We start from the raw sequence: 23,472 nt of genomic DNA, 5'->3' as shown, positions 1-23,472 counted from the left end.
ATAATAGACATGATACATTCATGAGTAGTGAGTAAAGTAACTGCAGATCACCTGTTTGGTTATATATGTGATTAAGTAATATTGCTCTGTGATTACCCAATTATCTCTATTGTTGGCCATTTTATTGAACTACTGGCAGTATAGGATATCCTTTACATCACTATCACCAAGGCCTAATAAATACATCTCTGAGAGTAGTGTAAAGGAAACCTATATTGTTACTCGCAGCTACAACTAGTACTAGTAATACCTACGGCTAAGTAGATAGATAGACCACCTAGTCACGCTTTCTTGTATTGTTCGAACTGAGACAGATGTTGGTAATGACTGTAAGTTCCTTCCCCAACCAGGACGATGGCACTTACCTCACAAGGACTAAGCAATGCTCTTTCCTCATGATGAAGAGATTTTCAGCTTCGCTTCCTTTCTGTCATATACTGTGTTCTTCTCTTTCTTTTCCTCTTCCTCTTTTCCCCTCTCAGCATGTCACTTAGCCTGGTTCCTGTCATTGCCCATTCTATACCCCTCCTTTCTTGCCCCGTTTGATTGCTTCTTTATTAAACTGGTAACCAACAACTTCACGCGAGCATACATTGACAAGATATCTAAAGAGCTAGTGAGCCCTTGGCTGGATTCCTGTGGAAGGAGATCAGGAATCACCAGGAAGCTATGGCTCCTCAGCACTCGGGTGATGTCTTGACCCCCCTACTCGGCGCTCTGAACCTCCAAGCTCAGCGTCCGAAATATCCTTTCGTCTTTCTTCCTGATCAAATGCCTCAGATACCTCAGATGCCCCAACTGCCATATATGTATCCAAATGTTCTTCCATACCCTACCCTTCCTTATTTGGTGAACTGTAACGAGGAGCAGAAAAACGAGAGCTTCAACGTTCCCTTTCAGATGATGAAGACTCCAAATGGCTACATTCTCCAAGACCTAGAGAGCCTGACACAGCAGGATCCTCCGATTCCACGGGCGGTGCCTGCAATGTGGACCAACCCATCCGAGCTGACCCTCGCCAAATGCCTTGAAAATCGCGAGGGTATAACTAATGTCTACATTCGAGGCTTTCTGCCGGAGACAAGCGATGAGATTCTGTATGCATATGCCTCCCGCTTCGGCAAGATTGATCGTTGCAAGGCAATTGTGGATCTGGATACGGGTCTTTGCAAAGGGTGTGTGACATCCCGGTACCTCATTGATTGTCCCCGCACTGACAGTATTCGCAGGTTTGGCTTCGTTCAGTACTTTAACTTTGAATCTTGCGAGAACTGCATTCGCGGCTTTTTCTATCTTGGCTATCAAGCCAGCTTTGCTCAGGTATAACGCCATTGGTGATACTTGACGAACAGCCACCGTTGCTAACACGGTTCAGAAATCTCGCAACTCGCGTCTCAAGGACCTTGAAGACAGAACATCGACCAACATTTACTGCACCAACATTCCCAACGATTGGACTGAAGCTGTATGTGGTTTGGTTGACTTTTGGGGATACGTCTGACGAACCTTGTTTTCAGGATCTTCGTCGTCATTTTGAGCCCTACCGTGTTGTGTCTGAGAAGATTAGCCGCGACGAGAAGACAGGTGTGAGCAAGGAAGTCGGATTCGCTCGGTCAGTCCGCTGAACTACTTCGTCGATGTTATTATACACCTAACATCATTTGCAGATTCGAGACTCGCGAGATTGCCGAGAAAGTGTTGACTGAATTTCACAATACTGTTGGAAACGATGGTGTCAAGCTACTCTTGCGCTTTGCGGACACAAAGGCTCAAAAGCTACTGAAACAGCAAAGCAATGAGCGTCGTGCCTATCGAGCCGGAGAGTACAATTACTCAGTTGAGGTAGTCCAGGGCTCGACCCCGTCCCCTTCCCTGCATCGTCTTCAGCAAACTGCGTCTCATCTCAGTCCTGGCTCCCAGGTCAGTTATCCGTCCCCCGTCGGGATGGCCTCAACCTGGACTCCTGCGACATCCATTTCTCCGCCGTATGTATCAACAGGGTATGTATAAAACTTTACCTCGACTAACAGCGAAGCAGGTATCCTGTGGTGAAGAACCAACCCAGCAATGCGCATCTTAACACCTGGTCTGCCGGGAACAGCCCAGCCATACTTGATCACACGCCTGTCTATCGTGGACGATTCCCGGTTAGTCGTATGGGGTGGATGGATACCATCTCTGGCGGTTCGTCCAGGACAGTTTCTTCCAGGACAGCTTTACCCAACTCTCCTGGTGTCGAATCCCGTTCTGGGCCCACCAGCCCCCGGATGGAGAATGTCAAAGCTGAGTCATTGTCACCTATTCCATCACGCAGAGAGATCATGTCCAAGTCTCCGCGGTCCGTTCACTGAATCATTGGCTGATCCACTCCGGGCTTGTCTCTATACACAATTCCATGGCTACATGTCAGCATCTGTTACAAGTCACAAAGTTTTACAAAAGTACATCTTTTTGCTCTTTTTTGCTATTCTTTTGCTATTCATGTTTGTCCTGTCAATTTTGTCTGTTTTGCCGCCGTCTTGCGGTTGTCTTTTTGATTTTGTGGTGTGTTTACATGGTCTTGATTTGTTTTGACAACATCCCGGTTCAATGGTGGTCAACAGAGTGTCATCTACAATCTGTATCCTTTACGATTGGGCCACGCACATGGCGGTCATACACACGGAGATGAATGGGCATGAAGGAGAGTTGCTATTTGCTGTATCTGTCTTAGAAGACACATCCCTTTTTCCAACATGATAAAGGTTAGGTAAATTGTCTAATACAAATTGCACTGCTAGTCTCGCAAAAAAGGAAGCCTAACCATTTTAGTAGTCCACAAGAGTATATAGAAATCTATCGTTCTAGCATGGACATGGAGGTATAGTCAAGGGGACAAGGGGGAATTCAGGAAGATCGTGGGAATAAATAGGGTATGCCAATACAGAGATACCATCCACTGTTCTCGGGTCGCTCTTTATGTAAAATATCAAAACACACAATAGACTTGCCGCGTTATGGACCACTTGATAGTGCTATCACCAATTCAACGCAAGCGGACCAGGGACTAATTGCGCCCCAGTCGCTCTTCCATGTCTTTGGTCAACTCGTAGGCCGGGCGGTATTGTTGAGAACCTTCACTCTCATTCGCAGCTTCCACACGAAGCTTGGGGTTCGGGTGAGTATCCGTCTGGCCACCGAGACTGGTGTATCCCTGATCGTAGAGAGGGCAGTACTCTAGCCCCAGCTGGCGAATAAAAGCCCAGATCTCAGCATAATGCCAATCAATCACCGGGTGAATGCGAACAAAATCCGGCCAACCACTATCTGTCCGATCAAAATGAGTCAACTTCGCACCATGCGGATCCGTCCGCCGGGTCCCGACAAAGATCGCCTTAACACTGGGATGTAACGACAGATAGTGTGCAAAACTGGACTTAATCGTGGACTTCGGCGGCTCCGTTGTATACTTTATAATATCCAGATGGTAGGCGTTCGACGACCACCGCACGAACTCCTCGACTGTGGGGAAGGGGTCCGGCGGAAGCGCGTATATAGCAGGGATGGAGCTCAGGCCGCCTTCTTCGGGTGGTGGATGCGGGTGCAGGGCGGCGAGGAAGATGACGAGGAGAACCAGGCAGTCTTTTCCGCCGTTGTAGGAGAGTGCGAGCTCGGGGAGGCTGTAGCGGGAGAGGGCTGTTGCGGCGACGTCGAGGGAGGTGCGGGTTTGGCGTTGGACGGCGGCGAGGAGGGAGTCTTCGGGGTGGGATTCATTAAGGAAGGTGTGGACTTTGTGGTGGCATTGGGCAATTATGTTTGAGAGTGAGGATGGTTGGGCGGGTGTGTCGTTGTTGTTGTTGTGTGTGGATTGGGTGTCTCTGTATTGCTGGAGATGGGGGGCCATGTTTTTGGCGGAGGGGGCGCCATTTATTTGCGATAGGACGGTTTCAGGTTGGATAGCTGTGGAGGTCATTTCTTGGTGGTTTATTTTCTTTTTCTTTTCTTTTGGTTGTATGGATGTATAAATGTGTATATATCGAAGGGGAGATGGGGTGATGGTGGTGGGGTGAAATTGGATGATGAGGCAATTTCCACGACTAGAACCGATGCGGATGAGTGGGAATGACCTTCGCTGGTATTTGAGACGATAAAAATGGAATGCTCACTGGTTTGGACCCGGTATAATCTCGGTCAGGGGTTCAATTAACGAGTTCTTTGCACATCTGCAAGATTGCGGGATTGATTCTGTCGATAAGACCGAGGGTGATTTAATGACAGTACTGGAGAATCTTCTGGTCCGACTGTTCGGACCGGACGAATCGGTTGATCGCCCGCGCCCCGCATGTTGACCGCTTTCTTATCGGATATCATGTGCCAATGCTTCTCTCTTCACCAGTCACGCTTGTTTATAATATACTATCGTTTGATAGAGGAAATGATTGATAAGCTGTGAATCTATAACTGATATCTCGGCCGAACAACGACCGTGAGAACTGATTAAGAACAAATGTGTGGGATGAATGGGCATTCATCGGTTTCTGCCCCCGAATATGAAGTGAATGGCTTTGTTTCTTACTTTATGGTTCGGGCTTTGTTCGGCGGAATTTGTTCGGCACTTGAATTTGTCTTAGTTGATTGTTCATGCGATGTTCTACTAAAATATAGTTACTGTCTGGAACCTAATGCTTAGAAAGACTAAGCGATAATCTAAAAATCCTATAAATGGGTGTATTGTAAATAATTTGGGCATGGCGCTGGGGAAATATATGTAATTGCTTTTTGGGGATACTGAAGATATTTGCACCACGCGGCTCAGAAGATAGTTTCTAGGTTAGGAATCCTTTATTTACTTTCATCCAATAAGCGCAACCCTAGAGACCGTGATTTTGAATCCATTCCTTTATATCGATGACTTGTTTGAGAGGAACAACCCTAAAAAGCCAGAGACACCGAAGACCGAGTTCACAACCTCGGAGTCCACTCAGATTGCCTTCGGTGCTGTATCGACGTATCGCATAGATCTGATAAAATATAAAAATAAAACCAAGAAACAAAACAAAGAGGTTTTTTTTATCAGGTCAGAGTTGTCGGCCATAAAACAATGCAGATAGAACCAATCAATGGCAACGAGGATGAGTCAGAACGTTTAAACCTTCCTTTCCTTGATGACAACTGGAATATTCTCCTGTCTCACAAACCAGGAATTGGTTACTTTCCATTCAGAATCAGGATTGGCGAGCTCCACCTACAACAATATTTGTTAGGTACTCTGTGTAGGCAACGGACACGTAAGATGGACAAGACTCACATCAAAATTAGCAAATAATGTGGCCACAAACTTATAGCTCTCTAACTGGGAAATATGTTTCCCCAGACATGCTCTTGTTCCTGCACCAAAGGTGAAGTCTGTACCTTTCATCTTCGAAAATCTAGCCTGATATGCCTCGTCAGTCTCACCCTCTACCGGCAGCCACCGCTCAGGCTTGAACGAATCAGGCTCGGCCCCAAAGACGGACTCGTTGCGGTTAATAACCCACGGATTCATGCCAACGATGGTCCCCTCGGGAACAAACCGTCCGTCAGGGAGCATGAATCCACCCTTGGGAACGACCCTCTCAATCAAGAGCCCGATCCCAGGATGGATGCGCATGGCCTCGCGCATGACGGCGTCCAGATAAGTCAGACTTCGGATCTCCTTCCACTGTGCCGGCGTAGATAAACCAGCACCGCGAAGTTCCTCCCGCAGACGGTTGTACACAGACCGGTTTTTCAAGATGTAGTAGACCGCTCCGGCCATGGTACTTGCAGTCGTGTCGCTGCCAGCCGCGATATTAGAGTATAGGTACATCTGGACGATGTAATCATTCACTATATCCGGCATTTTGTTTTTGGCCTCGATATAATGATCTAGGAAGTCTATATAGTTCTTTTGTGACGGCTTCCCCTCTGTCAGACGCTTTTCGGTCTGTTCTTGGCTGAATTTTACGACCCATCCAAAACTCGGAGGTCCCACGCGATGAATGGGGTTCTTGTCTAGGAAAAGATCCAGTGTTGGCATCTGGCAAACCTGTGAATGAAAGTTAGGATCAAAGTTTTACTGACACTGAAATCTGTAAGCTTACCGAGGCGAAATAGTCCAAGGCTTTGTTGGAAACTTCCAAGATCCCGAAGCGATCGCTCCCCGCCTCCAGCATCCCCAGGTTCTTAGAATAAGAGATTTGGCTCATGGCATCCCATGCGACTGGTTGTTGGCAGTATTAGTAGTAGATTCGGAATATAGGAGCCGGATAGGTGCCTACAGTAGTTGATATACTTGCTCATCTCGCAGGTATTGCCTGTTGATATAAATCTTTCGTGCAGCTTTTCAAGTAGAAGATTGATGGTCATGTCGACGCCAGGCTCCATATCTTGGACTCTGGTCATGGAATACAGATTCTTGACAGGCCGATTGTACTTGGCATGAACTTGCTCATCCTGAAAGGAGAAAAGGTTTTTGACACGAACCCCGGAAACCAAGGTGTCGTTTACAATGTACATGTCACTCTGTGAGGTGGTATTAGAGGAACTTCTGGGCATTGTACGTATATACCAGAATGATTTTGACAAACCTATCACTTACTTTGAGCCATGGATCCTTAGTAGAATATATTTGGTTGATCAGCTTAGGATCAGAGAGACTTAACACGTTGGGGCCCATGCAGACTGCAAGTCCATGTTTTCGGTGAAGCTCAATATGGGTGATTTCACAGCGACCCTTAAAAACATCCTGAAAGCGCCATACATTGGTGAATTTGGCACGGAATGGCCCTGGAAATGACTTCAACGGAGACCGGCAGTAATTCCACAGCAAGTGGGAGATAATAAGGGTAGTCCCCCAGATCACGATTTGGGCGACGAAATCCATAGGTATTTGGGTTGTTATACGTGAATTGAGAGGGTTATGTGGTAGAACAGGGTCTTTTTCTCCATTTTTACCTAGCTTGAGCGGGGGCTTTATAGGCGAGGTAACACTGCATGTTACTTCAAGGAGGACTCTATTGCCTCTTTGATCCACCCAACCACTAGGAAACATGTAGTTCAATCCCAGGAAAATAGAATGGAGCCAGAAATCAAGCTAACAAGGGAGATATGGGCCCAGTAGATGTCATTGACGTTAGGCCATGAGCCATGACATCTTGCTCCATTATTTGTCGAAGAACTTGAGCCCCCGCCACAGCAGAGTGGGACCTAGACCAAGGAAGATTTCTGAAACTGGTATCTGATGCTGCGTAACGATATAAGTATTACCTAACTCAGAACGTAAGAGTGGATTTCCATTGTGGTTCTCTTTGTCTGGTGGCCCTAAAAACGTTATGGCGAGAGATAAAGACATGCAGTCATGTGTGAGGGTCGATCGGCATGTTGCAACATCACGACAGGGTTTCATCAGAAGTCAATTAGTGGGGTTCCGTTAATAAACTGACTTGGAAGCATCCCTGTGCTTGTGCCATAAGCTGATCATTACGGCAGGGACACTTGTCATACAACGAAGATGGGGGGGCATTTAGCCCTATTTTACGGGGCGGTCTCTACTTAGTGTGTAACTGTCACTAGTGAAACACCCCGAAAGTCCGATGAGATAGTTGCTAGGCCCGATAGGCATTTGTAGAAATAATCTTAATTTCTTGCAAGTGACCCCGCCCCCCTTCTCTTCCTACACTAGCCTACCTAGAGTGCCAAATTGTAACTTGTAAGGTCCGTGTATGTCGCCAGGATGTTGATAGGGCTAGCACGGGTGCGATTAACTCAACGTTACCAACAACGGAGCTTGGCATTCTTTTTTATTTATAAGTAGTATGGGGTTCGTGGTCACTTTAGCCCCAAGAGAGCCTCCCATATTTACTTTACCATCAAGCGTCTGTGGGCCTGTACATAGCTAGCCACGGAGTATCTACACTAGACAATGACGAGTATAGGCGCTTGACAAAAGTACGAGATCGATGGCTAGACCCGTAAGGACTAGTGGTAGGACAACCGAAAAAATCTAGTACTCTGCACGGGTCCACTTTACATGGTGGGCCAGTATAGTAACTCATATTACCACACCCTCCATAGAAGTTGCGGAAATTCTGCAATTGAGCGCTGAAGGAGCTACATCCTTGTAGGTCCGGCGTAGCTATTGCCGGAGCTGAAGTGAAATAATTTTTATTTCGTCAACCGGGATGATTCTGCTGCTCATGCGTATCTGTTCACCAATCCCTCTCACGCTTTATCCTTGCCTAGTGTCGGCTATCTGTCGCCATGGATATTGACGGAATTCGCTTGTTCACTAGTGTGTCATCTACCGACTCTTTCTAATTGCTACAACTGCTTCAACTGCTTCAACTTCGATCGTGTACCTTATGAGACGTTCGGCCTCATTGCCAGCATGGTGACTGTCACGGATATCTTTGGGCCGCAACCGCCTGGTATTGATTTAAGTGACAATGAAACTCCCCGGATTAATGCAGCTGTCATTGCCCTGTATACTATTGCCGTGATCGCTGTATTATTACGATTTATTGCAAGAACGAGGGTTCAGAAAGTTGGCTTGGGGATTGACGACTGGTTGATTGCAATGTGCCTTGTGAGATCATCCTTCACCATTTCAATCGACAGCGGGAATTCGTGCTTATGGCCTCAGCACAGATTCCGTTAACTGCTTTGCTAGCTGCAACTATATTGGGTAAGGATATGGTCACCATCCTTCCAATATTACCATGAAGCTAACAGCTTATCCACCCTTAGCTGGGAAGTCCGGTCTGGGCAAGCATGTGTGGAGTGGAACGCTCGAAGATGTAGTGAATATGAGAAAGGTAAGGGTTCGGAACAGCAGCATATTTGGGCTGAATACTAAGAGCAAAAGATTCTCTTCGCCTACATCTTCATCTACTTGGTACTCCTCCCCCTGATCAAGATATCGATCATCCTCCTTTATCGCCGCATCTTCGGAATGAATTGGATGATGTGGGTCTGCCTATCTCTCAGCATTGGCTACGCTGCCTGCTGTACAATCGCTTTCTTATGTGCATGCCAACCACTGTCATACTTCTATACTCAATTCGTCCATCCATCGGGGGGAAAGTGTCGCATCAACCTGTACGGATTCTACATCGGAAACGCAGTATCGAATGTTTTCACAGACGTCATCACACTGCTTGTACCAATCCCAATCGTCTCAAGGCTTCAAATACGCACGATGCAGAAGATACTGGTATCCGGTATTTTCCTCCTAGGTGGGTTGTATGAGTGTCCCAAACCTCTTTCCTACCGCATAGAAACAGCGAGCTAACCTTCACGTACATACAGCGTCACCATCGCGAGTATCGTTCGAATTTACTATATGACCTTCCTCGCAAAAGATCCCGACATCACCTGGGTCATGGGCAACGTATACCTATGGTCCACGATCGAGCCCTGCATCGGCATTCTCTGCGCCTGTCTACCAACCCTCAACGCGCTTCTGCGAAGAACTACAACGCTTCTTTTCGGCTCGAAGGCCGAGCGGCTATTTGGGAGCCTTTCGCTATCGGCTTCGAGAAAGAAACATCGGAATGGGGCACGGGGCAAGATTCATTCGTTCCAGCAACTAGATGGATATGGAGGCAGTCGCACGGACCCACAGGTCCAGCTGCGTCCTGAGGATGAAATTGTGCTCACGACTGTTTCGGCCCATTCGGATCCTAACACCTATAATAAGGAGACGGATAGTGTGAAGCTTGCGAATGGCTCGGCGCCTTTTGCTATTAGGGTTAAACATGATTTTGATTGGAAGGAGGAGCATCCTTGATAAGGGCATTTGGTTTGACTGTGTTCTGGGGAAGATATCGTATATCCTGGGATTAAAAGTTAGACCCGTATTGCATGGGAAATAGCTCTATCATGGCATATTTTTGGTGAATTGGTGAATTGGTGTGTAAAAAGCACGATAGGCGTTTGGAAAGGAAAAGGAAAACCAGGCATTGTCCATAGATTATATACGTAAGTCTGTCATGAAGAACATAGAGGAGGGAGGACCGATCTAAGTTGAATGATAGCATATTGTTTCATTCAACATGCAAAACCAAATTGCTGAGATTATCTCCCGTAACCCTTATCATAAGGAATTGTTAGCCTACTCTGCCAACCCCTGCGTGTTACATTGAGCCAGGGCCCCCCGATGCCAGCGTACTATGTCAGATATTCACCTGTCAACCGGGCATTCGCTATTGTAATATCCAACCCTGGGATTGTTGTCGGTGATTGGATGCCGCTGCACACATACATGGGGAAGGTCTTCGCGCTCTAGCAACCCTGCAACATTCTCTGCCCGCTGGACCGGGTCAGACGGTACAGAATATTAGATTTCCAACTTCACATCCCATTCTTGGTCTAGACATACAAATAGTAACCCTTGGTAGGGGGCCCGTATCAGAGTAGTCGTGTACCATGCCTAGTGTAGCTTCCCCAAGCGACGAAATGTCGTCACGACTACACCTTTAATACGTCTGAAAATGTTGACTATAATATGGATGGAAGTATTTCTCCTGGCGATACTGGATTACACAATCATCCGCGCACGCATCACGGCAAAAGTAAAGCTCAAACCGGACGTCATAGTTTCCGCGTGATAAAAAGCACGATGGTTGGTTCTTTCAAGCGACAATAGTAAGATATATAGTAAAGGGCTGAAATGGCCATTCCTATCAATGGGCCGCATTCAGTGTCATAATATACATCAAGGCCTTCGAGGCTATTCTAGTGCTTTGTCAGGGCTTCCCAAAGACCGGTGGTTGAAGTCGTTCTATTGCCGTTTATACCAAACGCATTGTTTTTAGATCAAATGAGAAACTGATTAATGCGTCTGATAGGGAGACTAGAGTCCGGACCTCCAGGTTTGTACATGTAGAATAAAAGCCGCTAGCTAAGTTTTTCAGTTGAAATAGGGCGGGACTTATCCTATGCCGGAGGGCGGCGCTTGCTGTAGCGAGACAGTATAGAGTGAGCGTCCGAAGGCCAGTCAAGTGAAGCGCGGGCTACAGGTCATCTAAGCGTAGCGGAGTCAAACCAGCTTTGAGTAGACGGTCAGGCTGCAAGAACTGACGGGTAGTAATATCTGTTTCGCCCAGCACTTGGAGCTCGCGCAGGTTGCGAGAGACTGGCGTTGGATTTTCACTGCCTTGAATATCTGATATTTGCCTGAGAACTGCATTCACGACGAGATCAGACTGCAGTAGATGCGCATCGATTCTTGTGAGGGTTGGTAATCACGTTAGGAGAAGGGCCATTAACGGTCGTCCATCCTGCTTTCGTAGGTCCTTAATTATAATGGATTCTAGATGTTTGATGCCTGCCTTATGGATTGCCTCGCATATTAGGGCTATATCATCTTCTCGATGGACGCTTGAATCCTTCCATATGCCTGTACATGCATGTGGACAGTATCCCAAGCTGCCTATATTGACGGTCTGAACTAACACTGCGGGACGCACATTGCCGAGGATGGTGTGAAAGAAGTTCCAGAGAAACTGTAATGATTGCCTTGCACTATTGTAGGGCCATTTAGAGTAAATCTAGGAGTTAGAGCCTGGTACCATTGGCGACCAAGGAGAGAAAGGCTGCAGAGTTGTTGGATGTTGGGTTTATCCTTCAAAGCAAGATCAGTTACCGGGTAAAATAATTTTGGTGGGAGGTCTGCTAAGCTCGATATCTTTGTAGCCCCTATATGTTAGCCCTTAGATGCAGAGACCTTGAGAAAGGCTTACTGCATTGGCATCAATCCAATATGTATAGAGTGAGAATACAACGTGTGCAGGCGGGGGACAATGCCAAGTCATCAGTGCGTTTCTTTCGAAGTCATAGCCTGTGTAATCTTCGCCAGCATTACCTGTCTCCCACGCAGATGAGTGACAGTGCATTCATTCCATTAAGACATAATAAGAAAGGTTCTTCAAATGCTATGATGCCTTCGACCTTTGTCGTTGTGACTAGACGGTTTAAAGTAAAAGTCCAAATGTTTCAGAATCAGCCTATAACTTTCAATTTCTTCTTCTTTTTCTTGTCTCCGTCACCCTTCTTCCCTTTCTGCCAGTCCCGCCAGCTGCTGATGCGCTCATCACGAGTGTCTTCCCACGCCTTATCCTGATCCCGCTTCCGTTTGCGTTCTTCAATCTCTTCCTCTTCTTTGCGCCTTTCACGTCCTTCCTCCTGCAACTTAGCCTTGGCCTGTCGTCGCCGGCGCGCCTCCTCCTCTAGCAATACCTGCACCGTCTTCTGACGCCACTCCTTCTTGAACTCTTCTGTCTTTAATTCGGGCGAGTCCAACGTGTATTTATGTTCGCGAATCAGCAACCGTCGCGCGTCCGCGATACATTCATCAAGGTACGTGCGTGATTTCTCCTCCATTAGTGCAGAGTGAGCCTTTTTCAGGCGATCAAACGCGTCTGGCGCAGCTGGATTCTTTGTCTTATCAGGATGGATAAGTAATGACTTTTTCCGATATTGGACTTTGATATCGGATTCCGTAACTCCTGGCTGGAGGTCGAGAACGGCGTATCTGTTACAAGCCATCATCATTAGTCCCGGAGTGTAAATAAATATAGTTGGACAGGGTAAACTTACGCATCTAGCGAGAATGCCTTCCTAATACGATCAATTTCGGCATCCTAATCATCAAAGTTGGTTAGGGTAATTCTGATCACTTTTGCTTAGAGCTCCCGTTACCTTAACAAAGTCGGATGCTTCCCTTTCTAGGGCATCCAGGGCATCTTGCTCATCAGATGACATCTTTACTGATTTGTCTAGTTGCGAAATACCAATCCCGACGCCCACAGTGCCTGAGGAAAAGAGGAATGTATTCGTAAGCTATGATAATACTCTCCGACTGGAGAATTGAAATGGTGTCGCATGCCTCCAGGATCGATAAGCCCTTCATCTTATCGCTCGCTGACTCAGCGGGGAGAGTCCGGCAGAAAAAAGTGTTGCTACACCGCCCGCGATTTCTCCGACATTCGAAAGAGCGCAGAGAAAAATTAAATAGATCATTACGGATCCGCGCAAATCTCAACGACCTGGTACGTGAGCTAATCATGGCTCCTTCTAATGGTCCCCGTAACGGGAAGCATACGAAATCCTCACAACGGCATTCTTTGAAGCGCAAGCGAGCCCAGGATGATTTGTCGACTCTCACCCAGCGGGTTGAAGAACTCGATCTCAAGGAAACCTACAAATCCTTTTCCGATCTTCCCTTGTCTGAACCAACTGCTTCGGGACTCGAGTCCTCTCATTTCAAAACCCTCACTGATATTCAGTCCCGTGCGATCGGCCATGCCTTGAAGGGTCGGGATATTTTGGGCGCCGCAAAGACCGGCAGCGGCAAAACACTAGCTTTTCTCATCCCGATTCTCGAGAATCTTTATCGCAAGCAGTGGGCTGAGCACGATGGATTAGGCGCCTTGATCCTCTCCCCGACTCGCGAACTCGCCATTCAGATCTTTGAGGTACTCCGCAAAATCGGTCGCTACCATACGTTCTCCGCCGGTTTGATTATTGGTGGGAAGAGTTTGAAGGAGGAGCAAGAGAGACTGGGAAGAATGAATATCTTGGTTTGCACGCCGGGTCGTATGCTGCAACATTTGGATCAGACGGCTATGTTTGATGTGTATAACTTGCAAATGCTGGTGTTGGACGAGGCGGATCGTATCCTGGACATGGGCTTCCAGAAAACCATAGATGCCATCGTTGGCCATCTACCCAAGGAGCGCCAGACACTGCTCTTCAGCGCTACGCAAACAAAGAAGGTGTCAGATCTGGCCCGGTTGAGTTTGCAGGATCCCGAATACGTCGCTGTCCATGAGGCGGCATCTTCCGCAACTCCCTCTACACTCCAACAGCATTATGTTGTTACTCCTTTGCCACAGAAGCTTGATGTTCTATGGAGTTTCATCCGGAGTAACTTGAAATCAAAAACGATTGTGTTCATGTCTTCCGGAAAGCAGGTGCGATTTGTTTACGAATCTTTCCGCCATTTACAACCAGGTATCCCTTTGATGCATCTTCATGGCCGGCAGAAGCAGGGTGGACGACTCGACATTACAGCTAAATTCTCACAAGCAAAGCATGCAGTCCTCTTTTCGACCGATATTACTGCTCGTGGTTTGGACTTCCCGGCCGTCGACTGGGTCATTCAAATGGATTGTCCTGAAGACGCCGATACCTACATTCATCGAGTCGGGCGGACAGCGCGATATGAACGTGATGGACGTGCGGTGTTGTTCTTGGATCCTAGCGAGGAGACAGGAATGCTGAAACGTCTCGAGCAAAAGAAGGTTCCGATCGAACGCATCAACATCAAGGCGAACAAGCAGCAGACTGTCAAAGACCAACTTCAGAACATGTGCTTCAAGGACCCAGAACTCAAGTATTTGGGACAAAAGGCGTTTATCTCCTACGTGAAATCGGTTTACGTCCAGAAGGACAAGGAGGTTTTCAAACTAAAGGAGCTTAAGCTGGAAGACTTCGCTTCTAGTCTTGGTCTTCCAGGTGCTCCCCGTATTAAATTCATCAAGGGAGACGACACCAAGGAGCGCAAGAACGCATCGCGGGCAGTTGCCTACATGTTGAGCGACGATGATTCTGATGAGGGCGAGAAGACTACTAAGAAGGACGAGAAGCAGGTCCGGACTAAATACGACAGAATGTTCGAGAGGCGCAATCAAGATGTTCTGGCCGACCACTATTCGAAACTTATCAACGATGATGGCACATTAGTTGATCCCAGCAAGACTACGGGTGCAACAGATGATGCGGATGAGGATGACGATTTCCTGTCTGTCAAACGTCGCTTCGACGCTGGAGATGACGACTTGGGAGGTAGCTCTGAGGAAGAGTCCGCGCCGAAGGGTGTTAAGGTGGTACAACTCGATGGCAAGGATTCACTGGTCATCGATTCAAAACGTCGGGAGAAGCTACTCAAGTCGAAGAAGAAGTTGCTCAAATTCAAAGGGAAAGGAACGAAACTTGTGTACGACGACGAGGGCAACGCGCACGAAATGTACGAAATGGAAGACGAAGAAGATTTCAAAGCCCGTGGAGATGCCAAGGATCAGAAAGCCCAGTTTTTGGCCGAGGAAACCGAGCGGACGCGTGTTGCCGATGTGGAGGACAAAGAGGTGGCCAAACAGAAGAAACGGGAGAAGAAAGAGAAACGCAAGGCCCGGGAGCGCGAGTTGCTTGCGGAGGAAGAAGCAGAGGAGGCCGTGGCACAGCTGGCTCCATACGACGACGAGATGTCTGCATCAGAACGGGAAGACGATGCACCTCGACCCAGCAAGAAGCAAAAGGTCCGCATTGCAGAGCCCGCCGAGAGCGATGTGGAATCCAAGTACAAGAAGAGCAAGAGAGCAGCTCCCAAGGCCCCCGAGCAAATCCAGACCTTGGAAGATCTGGAGTCGTTGGCTACTGGATTGCTTGGGTAAAGAGATGTTTCATCAATGGGTATATCCTTTTCTGTCTTTTTTATTCGTCCTACTTAGCGGAGTATCAAAAGCATGACCATGATCTATGTATATAGTAAGTACCTAGTCGGTATGATAAACAATACAAGATTTTATAGCCCAAACTTAATTCCACACTGCAGATGTCAAGAGTGGAGCCCGGAGTTTACAGAAGAACGAAGAAGAAAAAGCAAAGAAAAAACGTGGTCGGTAAACCCCGCGTGCGATGTAACCACAGTTCCTAAAACTTGTACGTAACTTTTTTTGAGCACGTCATCCGCTAAGTTTTTGCGAAGCTACGAGGCCTGCTCTGTCTTGCCCCCCAGCCATGGCACAATCAGGGTCTACAGGTCTTAAGAAGGTTTTTCTCTCCTCAACCTCCGTAGACTCAAAAACTGGTTTGATACCTTTTCTTCGCTTTCTTTTGCGCCTTTCTTCGCCCTCACGTGTGATTCGATCGGGCCTGGCGGGTCAATTTCCTAATTGGGAAATTTTATAGGGCTATCTGCTCCTGCTAGGTATCTAGCTGATAAATCGCGGTTTGGGTAGGTCGATTTTAGCTATCATGCAGGTGCTTTGTTAGACTGTCCTACTAACATGGATTCCATGTTAGTGTCACACTCTGACTTTCCACGGGTTATTCACCCTCTCCATCAAGGTCCCTTGACCCTGGTTGTGTGGTCAGCTGAGGGAACTTGAGTTCGCGGGGTGCATCATCTGCTATTGAACCCCGTCGAGGCTAGTCCGAGAAAGTGTACTTATAATTGCACATCATGGCAGTTCACGACATCGAGAAAGATGCCTATCGGGCTCCTCAAGGGGATGCCGGTCTCAAGGCTCCGGGGTTGGTAACAGATCCCCTCGACAGTAACTCGCAATACATCAATGCGGATAAACTCGCCCGCAAGCTTTCTGCACGTCAGGTTCAGATGATTGCTATTGGTGGCACCATCGGGACTGGTTTATTCTTGGGGACAGGCAAAGCCTTGGCTACTGGTGGTCCGGCCTCGATGCTCATCGCATACGCCATTTGCGGTGGCATTGTCTTTGTGACCATGCTGTCTCTTGGTGAAATGGCTGCTTTCATCCCGGTGGCAGGATCTTTTTGCACTTTTGCTGGGTGAGTGGGTTGATCTGATAAAGTCCGAGATGCCGTAAGTGCTGACTCCTTTCAGTCGGTTCGTCGATGATGCGTTAGGGTTCGCCCTTACTTGGAACTATTGGTTTAATGATGCGGTTTCTACGGCCTCTGATGTCATCGCTCTACAGCTACTACTGCAGTATTGGACGGATAACTTTCCTGGATGGGCGATCAGTTTGATCTTCCTGGTTGTCGTTATTGCGCTAAATATGTTGTCCGTCAGGGTTTACGGAGAGGTATGTGCTCATTCATGCAGGGTACTATTGTCTTACTTACAATGCTGACATTCTATCCTGCAGGTTGAGTATTGGCTCAGTTTACTCAAGGTCATTACCATCATAGTATGTTCATATCTTTATGCTTCCTTGTTCGTTTAGAAGTAAAATACTAACAATATCCAGATCTTCATTATTCTCGGAATTGTAGTCAACTGCGGGGGGAACACTGACCACACGTACATTGGGGATAAATATTTCTATGTCGATGATGCTCCCTTTGTTGGCGGTATTGGTGGTTTTGCGTCTGTCTTCGTTACGGCTTCGTTCGCCTTGTATGTCCAGCTCATAACCTTTGAGAGAAACTATGCTAAGATTGAGCAGTGGTGGTACCGAGTCTATTGCAGTCACAGCGGGTGAAACTAAGGACCCAGCAAAGAACATGCCCAAGGTAGTCCGCAACGTCTTCTGGCGTATTATCTTATTCTACATCGTATCTATCATTCTCGTCGGCCTCAATGTGCCATACAACTACCCTGGATTGTCGGATGGGAAGACGGCCACTAGTCCATTCACCATAGTCTTCCAACAGGCTGGTAGTGCTGTCGCAGGCAGCTTCATCAACGCCGTTCTTATGACTAGCGTTATCTCCGCAGCGAACCATGCCTTGTTTGCCGGATCTAGGCTGCTTTATTCCCTGGCGGTTGACGGATACGCACCTCGCTTTTTTGGCCATCTAAACCGCTTCCAAATTCCCTGGGTCGCTGTTCTAGCGACGTCCGTGATTAGTGGATTATGCTTCGGTGCCAGCTACATCGGAGCGGGCCAGTTGTGGTCTTGGTTACAAAAGTAAGCTGTCCATGAAACAATTTTTTTTCCTATGAGCTTCAAACTAAACCCCTACAGCATCGTCGGAGTATCCAACCAGCTTTCATGGGTCTGCATTGGCATCGCATCTCTCCGTTTCCGATCTGCTATTCGCGCACAAGGTCTCGAACATCTCCTTCCTTACAAGAACTGGACATACCCAGTCGGCCCTATCATCGCCATCTGCCTCAACAGCGTCCTCATCCTCGTGCAGGGCTGGAAATGTTTCAGCCCACACTTCAAGGGCGTCGATTTCGTTTCCTTCTACATCGAAATCCCCGTCATGATCGTGATGTTCCTCAGTTGGAAACTGATCAAACGGACACGCTTCGTTCATCGGGGCGAGATGGACCTTATTACTGATCGGTATAATCTCGTCCATAGCAACGGGGTCGACGTCACCGATGCGCCTGAGGGATCTGCAAATATCTACGCCGAAAATGCGTCTGGAACGGAGCCGTCCCGCGGAAAGAAATTCTTTTCCTCGTGGAAAACTAAGGATAAGAGCTTCCTGGGAAGGATTAAACAAGTGAGCATGTGGATTTTCATGTAATATCTTCTTTGTAATTCTTTTTCCTGCGGGGAGCGAAGACAATAATTGTGTTTTACGATTAACGAGGTATATGTAACAATTTCTACTCTATTTGTTCATTTTGCAAATGAAAGAGACAGTGTCTTTTCTACGTCTAGCCTACGATACTGTGAATCAGGTCTGCGTGGAAACAACGGTCACTATTAATATCAATTAGTGTATTTTAGTCGCAGAGGCTAATATGCTTAAACTATCCACTCTCCTCCGATTCCCTTCCAACGCAAAATGGGAACTTGTTTAAAAGGTCTTGCTTCCTAAATCTAACGAATTGGCGAATTCTTGTTATTGCGTATTACAGTGGACTACAGAACCGTAAGGGGCTTGCAGCTGCAAAGATATAATCACTATATAATATCTAGTGGCTATCTTTGCAAAATTATTATACGCTATATGTGTTAGATCATGGAATATACTGACTCAATTGGCCTTCAATCAACCCTTCCCATACTGTATATCCATGTGTATGGGTATCTCAAATAGTTTTAGCAAAACATAAGTTGACAGGAAGCAGATACAGGTGGCCTCAGTGATCAAGAAGCTTCCTTTCCAATCGAAACGCCAAGGATATATATGAAGACAAGGTCTTGTTGCGTTATATCCTTAGATTGTGGACTGAGTACCCACTCGTGCGAGTATGATATACTTTACCAACCGTACATTTACCAACGATGTCATGGTTTCATGTGCTGTTCACTAAGAGTCTGTTGCTCCTGGTCTCCATCAGCCCCATGGTTAAAGATGGTATCAATCTAACTAAGAATGAGCTAACATTTCGAGGTCCTCGTAAAATCGGTCCATCTATGATAGTGAATAAAAGGAGATACATACTCAATTATCATAATAAGAGCGAAAGCTTGATGGCAAAGACAACCTACTTACTCCTAAGTTGCAAGTAAGTGGAACTCTTCCAACTAGATCATCGCTATCGGCCACGCATTCGAATGAGTCTCCAAGGACTGATCTTCCTGTGCCACTGCTTAATACCACGGTGGCTAATGAATGAAAGGCTTTACTTTGGGGGGTTTTTTTTAACAGTTTCACTTGTCATAGTGACCTTTTTAATGCTACTTGATGTCTCAATTCCTTCCATAATATGGGAATCCTCCCATAGTCACCCTGCAACGTACGAGGACACTCCCTGCCAATTTATACCCTTAACTTGAAGGCCGTCCCTGCAATTTACAACGCAGCACACTTCATAAAATTTAAAATTCCCAGGGTTTGCCTCATTTGCTGGAGCTAAGGTCATGTTAATTCCGGCACTCCAATATCAATATGTGGGGCGCGGGGGATACTCGAGATGACTCACCTATGTTAATGGATCGGAAGAGATGTCGGGTTGAGAGGGGACAATTCGTTCTGAGGAGCTATTTCCATGAATGATCTAGATATGAGGTCTGATTGAGGGGGATGGGAGAAGAGAAGGTGTTAAGGGTAGGTTATATAAAGTAGATACGGAGTGTGAGGGGACCTCTGTTGTGGTAGGTTGGCTCGATGGGTCGGAGAAGGCATGTTGAGTAGAGGATGAAACTGGCCTAGAATGAGCGCTTGGTTAAGCATAATAGATGATTATTACTCTACTTGGAACGAAACAGGATATTATAATTTTATTTTATATCACGGATAGAGGCATGTTGCTTGCTTCCTGGGATGTCGAATTATCTGCCCCTGCCGTTCGAGAATACAAGTCTCGACAGATAAGGTAAATGGTAATGATGGCCTGGACGGCCCCACAGATACCGTTTGTTCTGAACATCAAGGTGGTTACTCTCAGTGGAGATTGTAGATCGTCGCGTGGTGAACAAGTTAGATGTAACCCTAACTGGATCCACCATCGTCAAAATAAACTTCCGGTCGTAGGTTGCGATTGGTCCAGGATGCATTTAGAGGAAGCCAATCATAGGCGAAGAAAGACCAGGAGATAGGTAGTTAGTACCAGGCTCCTTACTAATACTACCTAACTAGTTAACTACTAGTAGTACTAGGAGTACTCCGGAGTACATCCATATAAGAGAAGCTAAATGAAATCAATTTTTTGTATTTTGTACCCTGTTTCTACTCCAATAATACATACATGTCCACAATCTGTATAGGCTATCTATATAACACTAAGCCAGCATGACCAGGCCCCTGACAATAAAAAGACAACGAAAGAAAGGCTAAAGAAGATACAATGCTCCTTTTTCATATGCAATGGTGCAGAAACGATGGTGATGCTCCCCCCTCTGACTCCAAAACAAAACGCCGTCTATGACACTGAATCCAATGCTAAGGCCATTTTAGTATGCCCAGAAGGATAAGCGCAACGCGCCATGCATCGTATGAAACAAGTTCAGTCGGCCATGCAATTCACGAAGTCAAACAAAGGAAATAGTGCTGAAACGGGCCGTATGCGTTTTATAACACAACAATGAAAATAGCCAGATCTATACCAGATGCAAAACAAAGGAAATAAGGGAAGGAGAAAAGAAAAGAGGCGAAACGACTGGACCGCTAGATATCGGATGTGAGCAAAACGTAACACAAAGGAGATTTACATGAAGGTCATCAATTGTTGTAGATCCGGCTACACGCATCAAAATACCAGAATGGATCACCTGGCCTTTCAATGAGGAAAAGAATGGATATGCTAGCTCCGGTCATGAATTCTGTTTGCTTTTGTGGATTGAAATAAGTACTCAGTCGTTCACCATATCGTCCAAGGCCATCTTCCGCCTTTTAGCGGGCCTTGAGCCGTCGGTCTCGGCTTCAGCAGCTGGCGGGTCATCTCGAACACGCACAGGAGACCGCTGGTGCGGCTGCTCTTGGGTAGGAGGAATTTGCACCAGCTGTCGGGGAATCTGACTCCCATAAGTGAAGTCTGACGCCGCGGGGCGCATCTGACCGCTAGGCGAGATTGACTCAATGGTGCCGTGGCCATGAGACAGTTGTCGTGGCTCCTGCTGCACTAGTTCCTCTCGCGTCTGAGGCGACCAGGTCGCTGGATAAGGGTCACTCAGCCGGTGCGCTTGTGGTCCAGGATTAGGATTTCCAATGGTGGGGGGATAGATAGGGGGCAGTCTAACTGAAGATTCCACAAAGCTTTCACGGGGATCCCTTGGCACTGGCTGCTCGTTCATTGACATCCGATTGACCACTCTGGTATTAGGCGTATATGGAGAATAGGGGACACCATACGGCTGATGATATTGCGGTGGCGACGAAAGGGTGTGTACCGCTGGGTTCCCATATGATGAAAGTGGTCTCCCTGGCCCCATAGGCATATGGGACGCACCCATCACCGGGCTGTATCCTCCACCTATCGGCAAAAAGCTGCCTGGGGACACTGAGGTCATGGATTGTACTGAGCTGGACGAAGAGAATCGCCTATGTCCCATATTCCGCTGCATCTGTAGCGACGGATCAATGGTCTGAGGGTATACAGCGCCCGGCCATCTATGTAGCTGCCCCGCGGGAACCCTCATTCCAAAGGGCCCAGGGGTTCCCCCAGGTATCTGCAAATCCGTCATTGGTCTGAGCTCGCGGGACGATGTAGCTCTATGCATAGGTCGCCTTGACTGCGATGCATGCTGCTCGCCGGATGATCCTGAATTGTCTGCCTGCGATGTATATGTTCTGAGTGACGCGTCTTCGGCTTTCAAGGGCGGTCTTCCTCGCTTTTTGTGCGTCACGTCGACACATGTTGCCTATTGAACGCTTAGTTACTGATTTCATTGCTGTACCGTAGCCTATCACATCCACATGGGTTCCAATGCGAAGCGTGGTGTTCTCGGATCCCACAAAAGATAACATGTATAACTTACCTCTTTTCCCGACAAGACACACCTCCGACAGGGTCGTGCAGGGTCACAGCCCAAGTGCTTCTTCTTACAGTTCACACACGCGGATGCCACATGAGCCTTGGTGCGCCGGGTCGGTTTCTGTGGCAATGCGCGACCCGCAGCCCCAGGTGGTGAAGTTCCGAAGGTGGACTGCGAAAATGGTGGCACCGGGGGCTGGGACGTGGCTGGGACACTAAGTGATGGCGGCAGACGTGCCGTAAAGCTGTCACTGACTGGGAATGGCTGTCGAGGTACTTCGCTTCCGGGTCCAGAAATCACCCTGTAGTATGCTGGTTCATGGATTGTTGTGGTAGGGGGAGGTGTCCTTGGAGGGCGAATGTGCCCTGTCAGTCCAGCAGATGATAGTCCGGTAGGCGTCGATACAGTCGAAGACTCCACCGCCGTTACCGGTTGAGGGAGCTCTGGCTGCCCGGGCCGTCTGATGTTCCCAGAGGTCTCCTGCGGGTCTTCTGCCGGGACCGAAGCGGACATAGAGCGAGGGAGTGGAAGATCCCGGGGATTGCACCTTCGAGCATTTATTGATCGATTTAGGTCGAATGGAAGCCTCTCTGGGCCCGGATCCAGTCTGGAGTGTCCGAACTCTGGGGTGATAAAGGATGAAGGGGGAAGGACTAATGATTGCATCTGGCAAAATAGTCCCTCTAGCGACGAAGGCACGATTTACAAGAAAGGGGGGAGGGTTGTAGTCGATATTGACATGGGCAGCATATTCCGATAGAAAGAAGCCGTTCTGCTGTATGTCAAATGCGGTTTCCTGTTCAATCGGCAGTCATTATTGAAACTCCACGCATTGCAATCAGAGGACTACAGGAGCTTATAATGAAGTCAGCACAGGATCACTATTGGAGGAGTCAGAAAGCAGGACACGCTAATCCGGATAGACTGCCCAGATCGTGACGGACAGTTTTCCATAGCTTCGATGGTCTCCATCATGGGTTGATTATTGCAGCATGGCGGGCGATCACTGGAGCCACTGGACAAGCGTAGAACGGAAAAATTAGGGAAAGGTGGAGAGAGGTGTAGACAAAAAAAAAAGGGACAACATAATTTAAAAAAAAAAATCAAATAAAATTAAAAATTAAATAAATCACTGGCTCTTCTGTTCCTTACCTCTTAACACACTATGTAAGATTCTATTTTCTTTTTCTTTTTTTTTTAACTTCCTTTTTATTGTTTCTCTTTTCCTGGATATAGATTTCTGACAGTGATGAAGTGGCTTCTCAACACCTGTCAGGAAAATAGGAAAAAACGGTGAACTATAAGCGGAAAGTGAGGCGTAATAATCCGGCGAGATCACACACACTCTTCCTTTGCCAACGGAGAGTAAAGTTGAAATTAGGTGTGA

General features: G+C 47.3%; 8 protein-coding genes across 8 annotated transcripts; 4 read left to right on the top strand and 4 right to left on the bottom strand.

Moving 5' to 3' along the window:
- Positions 1–669: 669 nt before the first annotated feature.
- On the top strand, positions 670–2,810 carry BDW43DRAFT_320132 (putative RNA binding protein MSSP-2; the record flags this gene model as incomplete). Its single annotated transcript, XM_032049035.1, has 3 exons — positions 670–1,175; positions 1,668–1,985; positions 2,039–2,810. The coding sequence occupies 3 exons, from the start codon at positions 670–672 to the stop codon at positions 2,349–2,351; spliced, it is 1,137 nt and encodes a 378-aa protein (XP_031899279.1). The 3' UTR covers positions 2,352–2,810.
- On the bottom strand, positions 2,811–4,067 carry BDW43DRAFT_109329 (FAD synthase). The gene has a single exon (XM_032037887.1). It carries the CDS (start codon positions 3,950–3,952, stop codon positions 3,047–3,049), a length of 906 nt encoding a protein of 301 aa, XP_031899278.1. The 5' UTR covers positions 3,953–4,067; the 3' UTR covers positions 2,811–3,046.
- A 1,058-nt stretch (positions 4,068–5,125) lies between these two features.
- On the bottom strand, positions 5,126–6,883 carry BDW43DRAFT_312118 (cytochrome P450; the record flags this gene model as incomplete). Its single annotated transcript, XM_032047305.1, has 5 exons — positions 5,126–5,224; positions 5,288–6,046; positions 6,102–6,220; positions 6,279–6,522; positions 6,599–6,883. The coding sequence occupies 5 exons, from the start codon at positions 6,881–6,883 to the stop codon at positions 5,126–5,128; spliced, it is 1,506 nt and encodes a 501-aa protein (XP_031899277.1).
- A 1,503-nt stretch (positions 6,884–8,386) lies between these two features.
- On the top strand, positions 8,387–9,787 carry BDW43DRAFT_312117 (uncharacterized protein; the record flags this gene model as incomplete). The annotated part of the gene is made up of 5 exons (XM_032047304.1): positions 8,387–8,584; positions 8,647–8,683; positions 8,746–8,813; positions 8,864–9,240; positions 9,307–9,787. The coding sequence occupies 5 exons, from the start codon at positions 8,387–8,389 to the stop codon at positions 9,785–9,787; spliced, it is 1,161 nt and encodes a 386-aa protein (XP_031899276.1).
- A 2,033-nt stretch (positions 9,788–11,820) lies between these two features.
- On the bottom strand, positions 11,821–12,852 carry BDW43DRAFT_279422 (uncharacterized protein). The gene is made up of 3 exons (XM_032042301.1): positions 12,700–12,852; positions 12,598–12,641; positions 11,821–12,532 (listed from the first exon to the last, which is right to left on the bottom strand). The coding sequence occupies exons 1-3, from the start codon at positions 12,760–12,762 to the stop codon at positions 12,001–12,003; spliced, it is 639 nt and encodes a 212-aa protein (XP_031899275.1). The 5' UTR covers positions 12,763–12,852; the 3' UTR covers positions 11,821–12,000.
- Positions 12,853–13,036: 184 nt separating this feature from the next.
- Positions 13,037–15,572, top strand: dbp4 (RNA-dependent ATPase HCA4). The gene has a single exon (XM_032042300.1). The coding sequence runs from the start codon at positions 13,065–13,067 to the stop codon at positions 15,450–15,452; it is 2,388 nt and encodes a 795-aa protein (XP_031899274.1). The 5' UTR covers positions 13,037–13,064; the 3' UTR covers positions 15,453–15,572.
- A 202-nt stretch (positions 15,573–15,774) lies between these two features.
- Positions 15,775–18,480, top strand: BDW43DRAFT_109259 (amino acid permease). Its single transcript, XM_032037886.1, has 6 exons — positions 15,775–16,590; positions 16,646–16,847; positions 16,911–16,952; positions 17,013–17,161; positions 17,211–17,675; positions 17,733–18,480. Exons 1-6 carry the CDS (start codon positions 16,244–16,246, stop codon positions 18,244–18,246), a joined length of 1,719 nt encoding a protein of 572 aa, XP_031899273.1. The 5' UTR covers positions 15,775–16,243; the 3' UTR covers positions 18,247–18,480.
- Positions 18,481–20,337: 1,857 nt separating this feature from the next.
- sclB (putative C6 transcription factor) lies at positions 20,338–23,151 on the bottom strand. The gene is made up of 2 exons (XM_032042299.1): positions 22,089–23,151; positions 20,338–21,971 (listed from the first exon to the last, which is right to left on the bottom strand). The coding sequence occupies exons 1-2, from the start codon at positions 22,749–22,751 to the stop codon at positions 20,964–20,966; spliced, it is 1,671 nt and encodes a 556-aa protein (XP_031899272.1). The 5' UTR covers positions 22,752–23,151; the 3' UTR covers positions 20,338–20,963.
- Positions 23,152–23,472: the final 321 nt, after the last annotated feature.

The sequence above is a fragment of the Aspergillus alliaceus genome, assembly GCF_009176365.1.
Source record: "Aspergillus alliaceus strain CBS 536.65 unplaced genomic scaffold BDW43scaffold_28, whole genome shotgun sequence".
Taxonomy (NCBI): Eukaryota; Fungi; Ascomycota; class Eurotiomycetes; order Eurotiales; family Aspergillaceae; genus Aspergillus; species Aspergillus alliaceus.
This window is presented reverse-complemented; position numbering and strand designations above follow the sequence as displayed.

Excerpts from the sequence above, each read along its gene's own strand:
- BDW43DRAFT_109259 (XM_032037886.1), top strand. The coding sequence starts at position 16,244 with ATGGCAGTTCACGACATCGAGAAAGATGCCTATCGGGCTCCTCAAGGG. Across the intron at positions 16,848-16,910 it reads CCGTCAGGGTTTACGGAGAG|GTTGAGTATTGGCTCAGTTT; the intron begins GTATGTGCTCAT and ends TCTATCCTGCAG. Across the intron at positions 17,162-17,210 it reads GTTACGGCTTCGTTCGCCTT|TGGTGGTACCGAGTCTATTG; the intron begins GTATGTCCAGCT and ends AAGATTGAGCAG.
- BDW43DRAFT_109329 (XM_032037887.1), bottom strand. The coding sequence starts at position 3,952 with ATGACCTCCACAGCTATCCAACCTGAAACCGTCCTATCGCAAATAAAT.
- dbp4 (XM_032042300.1), top strand. The coding sequence starts at position 13,065 with ATGGCTCCTTCTAATGGTCCCCGTAACGGGAAGCATACGAAATCCTCA.
- BDW43DRAFT_279422 (XM_032042301.1), bottom strand. The coding sequence starts at position 12,762 with ATGTCATCTGATGAGCAAGATGCCCTGGATGCCCTAGAAAGGGAAGCA. Across the intron at positions 12,642-12,699 it reads AAGCATCCGACTTTGTTAAG|GATGCCGAAATTGATCGTAT; the intron begins GTAACGGGAGCT and ends TTTGATGATTAG. Across the intron at positions 12,533-12,597 it reads AAGGCATTCTCGCTAGATGC|ATACGCCGTTCTCGACCTCC; the intron begins GTAAGTTTACCC and ends GGCTTGTAACAG.
- sclB (XM_032042299.1), bottom strand. The coding sequence starts at position 22,751 with ATGCAATCATTAGTCCTTCCCCCTTCATCCTTTATCACCCCAGAGTTC. Across the intron at positions 21,972-22,088 it reads GTGTCTTGTCGGGAAAAGAG|GCAACATGTGTCGACGTGAC; the intron begins GTAAGTTATACA and ends AGCGTTCAATAG.